At 34.3% G+C, this 5,264-nt stretch overlaps 1 protein-coding gene across 1 annotated transcript; it reads left to right on the forward strand.

Moving 5' to 3' along the window:
* The first annotated feature begins 1,913 nt into the window (after window positions 1–1,913).
* Window positions 1,914–2,745, forward strand: LOC124894884 (glycine-rich cell wall structural protein 1-like). Its single transcript, XM_047405379.1, has 2 exons — window positions 1,914–2,190; window positions 2,307–2,745. The coding sequence occupies exons 1-2, from the start codon at window positions 2,118–2,120 to the stop codon at window positions 2,534–2,536; spliced, it is 303 nt and encodes a 100-aa protein (XP_047261335.1). The 5' UTR covers window positions 1,914–2,117; the 3' UTR covers window positions 2,537–2,745.
* Window positions 2,746–5,264: the final 2,519 nt, after the last annotated feature.

Genomic DNA, 5,264 nt, shown 5'->3' on the forward strand with positions numbered 1-5,264 from the left:
AGGTTGGACGCAGGAGGGGACTGCTCTACTGGTTTGACCTGTGTTTGGGGTGCTGCAGCAGGTCAGCGACAGACCCAACACATACCAGGCGCAAGTCACCCGCCCAACAGCTTCAAAGTTGTACTTTTGTCCTCTCTTTAGGAATATTCTTTAGGATCTTCAAAAGGTTTTTTGTACCAATATTTTTTCACACTTTTTTCATCACTTTTGAGGATCAAACACCACCTTTTGAAGAAATTTCAAAATGAAGATTTGAATCTTCCTCAAGAACACCAAGAACTCAAAAAATTTCCAACTCTTCAACCCTTCATCGGAATGCGATGAAATTTTGAACCTAGGCTCTTTACCTTCTAATCGCATTCCAAGAATCATTATACTCAAATTCCTCATCAAAATTTTCGAATTTCAAAGCCCATTTTCAATTTCTTCGAATTCAAGCTTCCAACAATGGTAGAATCTTCAATATAGCTCCGATGAAGCTCAAATTCAATATTTAGACTCTACTACTGTTAGAAAATAAGAATCTAACACTAAAAAACCACAAAATCAACAAAATCAAAGACTAGAAATTTGACCTAAATCAAAAACATGAATAGCGAATATTTTTGTGATTTTTTAATTTTTCAAGACAACGAGACCCAAGATTGTCTTCGTGGGAATGAAATCAAGTCCGACTCTGATACCAAAGATTGACTTTAATTTTTAATTGGACCCATAGCATGAGTATTAGGCTTCTGGGTATTTTTCAGAGCAATTAACATTTAGGGTCACTTTAGGACCCAAGTTGTAATAAGTGGCATTTGGCCTATAAATAGCTAGGACTTTCATTTTAGAGATGGTTGAATTTGAATGAATGTATACACTTTAGATTGTTTTATTGAAGCTTGTTGGAAGCTTTATGAATTGTGAAGAAACGTGGGTTGCATGGGATTCCATTCCCGTGAGATCCTCGTAAGAGATTGGTGTTTATAGTAATTGATAGGAAGGTCTTAGGGTTTGATATACCATTTGATTGTCCTCTCTTTATCTCTTTGTGTCAATCTATCTGTCTATCTTTCCATTTATCCTTTACTTGTTTTATTCGTTTTCCTTTGTTTTTGAGTTGTTATCATCTTCGTTGTCTTCTTATCCTATCAACTAATCAGAACATTTTAATATTGACCTTGTGTTAGGATGTGCTAAATAAACATGATTAGGAAAAGTGATCATTGTGGAATAATTAACGCATGTTAGAAGATAATTTGAAAATATTTTGGTACACACATCGTGGCTTTCCATACAGTTGTTTATACTTATTTGACAATAATTAATTTGTATTTTGTAACAACACGGAGGTTTCATTTATTTATGTCTACTGCAGCTCTCAGCTTTGCAACTTATTTTCTATCATTGGAATAGGTAATTTGTTCACCTTTTAATCCTCATTAACATATTAACAAAACATATTCTTTGTCTCAATTTATGTGATGTAGTTCGTACTTGGTCATTCAAACTATTAAATTTTAAGCCTAAATATCGAACATACTTTGAGTATTTCAAAATAAAATTTATATATTTATAAATTATACAAAAAGTAGTTAACAATTAAAAATATTTATAAGGCATATAAAAAAATCGTGGTAAAAAATCCTCGTTTAACTCTTGAATTCAGAAACTGTCATATAAATTAGGATCAACGATTAACACTCTTGAAATAAACATCTTTAAATTAGTCTACTTCGTCTTTGAAATCTAATCAATTATCAATTATGTCTAGGATCTTGATCTTGACATTATATACTCTGCCTGATCTTTTCCACTATTGATCACTTACCCCATGAAAATTACCCTATCAAAGTCAACTTGCACAGTTTAGCCAGCATAACAAAGCGCAATCCTCAGCATTGCAAATCATTATAGGTTTCCCTACATGAATTCCCCTCTTTCTCAACCTCTAATCAAAGAGAATATCCCTTAATATAATAGATTATTCACAGAAAATATTCTTATTTGTGATATCACCAAGGTACAGAGAATTATTTTTATATGGATATACATTTTAAAAAAATTACTTTCGACAGTTCATGGAAAGCCACAATGTGCATGAAAATGATTTTTAAATTTCTTTTTGAGTTAGAATGCAATTCTTGATCCACAAAAGCGCAGTTCAACACTATATATACTGGCCTAACAAAATACATATTCATCCAGGTATAGTTTCTTGACTACTATTCATTTGTTTTCATCTTTTCTTTTTATTCTTCTTCTTCAACAAAAAGGAAAAGGAGTTATAATGGCTGGTTTGTCCACACGTTTTGTTGGAGTAGTAGTGTTGTTGCTTGTTCTTGCAAGTGGCATCGTTTCAGCCAACATTGAGATGGGCAGCAGGCGCTTTCTTGGATCATCAGCTGGCTCAGCGAGTGGTGGTGGCGGCGGCTTAAGAGGCAGTGGACTTGGTGTTGGTGGGACTCTTAATGATGTAGGAAGTATTGGTGTTACAAGGGCTGGGGGTTTGCTTGGTGGTGCTGGTGTTGCCTCTGGTGGTGGGGGAAATTAAACCTGATTCATTCATAATTCTATCTACTGTTCCTTCCGAAAAATGGATGTATTTCTTTAGTTTAAGTTTGGTGTGGTTAATCATATTCTTATGTGTTCCTTTAAGCTCCCTTTGTTTGATTTGAAGCATTTCTTCTTGTTCTATGTTCCATTTTTCTTATATTGTATGCTCTTCTCCTATCATAATATATGTTCCAATTCAACCTCTTACTCCATGAATTTATTGTCATACTATAAAACCAAAATTCAAGGCCCTTACGATGATCTTTAATAGTCCTCAAGCAAAGTTTTTCTCCTAGAGCATACAAAACAGGATTAGTCCTATATTTCACTTAACACGGAAACGACAATTGCTCCTGAAATTGTTCCTTCTCCAAATAAAAAAATACTATAGCAATAAAGCTATCACATTAAGTAAAGTTGCCCTCCTCGCACTCATATAAACCATCCTATCCACCATAACAACGCTCCCATTGACGAAATAATAATTTGGAGGAAACGGGCCAATTGATTTCCAAGTGTTACCTTTCATTGAAAATATATCAATCTCGTCACCATCAACAACTCTGGGTCCTATTCCAAATATTTTGTAGCTGTCAATACAAGGAAACTAGCAAAAATTATAAAGACCATGAACAACATCCTGTCCGTACTCCGAATTGGACAAGGGATTCTTCTTCTTCCCCAATGTTCGGGTTCCACATAACAATTATGTCATCATCATCGTATGTTATAAGAATTACTCCATTAGATGAGAACTATTGCTAATGTAGCCGGAAACTCGATAAGAGAGGCGGAACGACTTGAATCAAGTTGGGGGATGTCCATGGTGTAGTGGTAGAAATCCCATTGGTTCATCTTGTGTATGCTAGAAATGATAAAGTACTTTTGACAATTTTTGTGAGTATCATAGTGTTGCTTGATGAATCTGTTGTCTTGAATTATCTGTTAGTATTTAATTAGTGTGTCTATGTCCAGTACGCTGTACTTGTCCAAGCTTGGCAAATCCATGGTACACAACATATATTTTGGTTAAGAAAGAGGAAGGAATTTCTAGTATAGAATTAACACATTTGTGCACACCCATTTGGAGAGAATAAAAGAAAGTTTGGTCAACAATTCATTAGCTTTATTAGACAAGTAGAGGATGGAGTGTGTGAAATTGAACAGGTGTGCTCAACTGTTTCAACTTAGACAACCTATGCTTATGTAAGTGTAGAAAATACCTGATAAGAAGAACTTTGTGGTCACAATTCCTTGGTTGTACCAATTTTTCTGAACAATCTAATATAAAATTAGGTTAGAAAAGTCAAAAATTTGGAATTGGGACACATAACTAAATGTGCAAGAATAACTTTTTAGCTATTAAGATTAAAATGAAAAATAACTATTCTAGTCAATCATTGAGGGGAGTTCATGCAATTTTAATCATCCCCAAGTCTAACCTATTCCTTTCAAAATGCTCTCTACTTAGTGCCTTTGGTGCTTCTTCAGTCAATTAAGTAACCCACATAATCAACATTTTTATACCCCTCAAGAGTGAAATTTCTTTCCTTTGGATATCATAATCTCAAGCTATTTATTCCCATGAGATATTTCAATATTCTTTTGACAACACCAATTTTTATGAACAACCAACAAAATTACCAGAAACTTGTGTTGGTTTTATTGATGCATACATTTCTTTATTTGTTGTTCCCCCTGTCAATATGCCCTCAGTCTGTACAACAGTTGAACCAGGTGGTACAACATGTTCCTGTGCTCATCAGTTTCACAATCATCCTCTTTTCTAAATTTTTTTTTTAAATCTCTTTTGCTTTCTCTTTACACGAGCACTACAAATCTGGCCATCTTTCAAATGGTCCATTCCCCTTTTAAATGTTGTAAGTGAAAGAAACTTTATTTTCTTCTAGTCTTATGCCTTGAGCAAGCTTTATTTATGCATTAATTTTGCTTGCCTCCTTTCACTCTCACCTACAAAACAAATTAGGGGTTAACTTTAGGCACCCAGACAAGCTTGGGTCCTTTCTTATGAGTAAATGGATTAATTAAATTTCTTCTAGCCCATGCAGGCAACAGGTTACGTGACCTATTTCTCTTACCAGGTTTAGTTATCCTTTTCTTGATCTGAGATAGTTTATTTGCTAGATTTAGACTACTGGATCTGCTTTTGGCAGCAACTGGACATTTAGTGGTTGGATGTCCAAGGTTTCCATAGATATAGCACAAGTCTTGATAAGCATCAAGACTTTTGTGAAAACCCAAACCAGTTTTTTCACTGTGATATCTTTCACTCAACTTATGAACAATTCTTGAGGAATTTGTCCACCTGCTTGCTCTTTCAAGGTCAAGTTTTAGTTTAGAGACTTCTTGACTCAGTTTATTCACCATTTCTGTTGCATTATTGCACTCTTGTTTATACTTGACCAATTCAAGTTCAACTTTTTCTTGTTCTTTACTCTTGGTGTTTTTCCTTTTTCAGAGAGTGTCAATTTTAGAACTTCAGACTTAAGATCATTATTTGAGGAATCAAGTTGCTCAACCTGTTTCTTGAGAGAGCAATTTTCCTATTCAATAGTGTTCTTGCAAGCTTCTAAATCAATAAAATCAAATTTGATTCTTGCAAGACTGTTGAACATCTCACCCCTATCAGAAGTTTATTCTTGGAAGTCAAATAAGTTTTGTTTTAGAAAAAAAAAATGCAACTTTTCTTTAACTTCAAGTATACT

Source organism: Capsicum annuum, unplaced genomic scaffold (genome assembly GCF_002878395.1).
Source record: "Capsicum annuum cultivar UCD-10X-F1 unplaced genomic scaffold, UCD10Xv1.1 ctg78096, whole genome shotgun sequence".
NCBI lineage: Eukaryota > Viridiplantae > Streptophyta > Magnoliopsida > Solanales > Solanaceae > Capsicum > Capsicum annuum.

Excerpts from the sequence above, each read along its gene's own strand:
- LOC124894884 (XM_047405379.1), top strand. The coding sequence starts at position 2,118 with ATGCAATTCTTGATCCACAAAAGCGCAGTTCAACACTATATATACTGG. Across the intron at positions 2,191-2,306 it reads CAAAATACATATTCATCCAG|TAGTGTTGTTGCTTGTTCTT; the intron begins GTATAGTTTCTT and ends TTGTTGGAGTAG.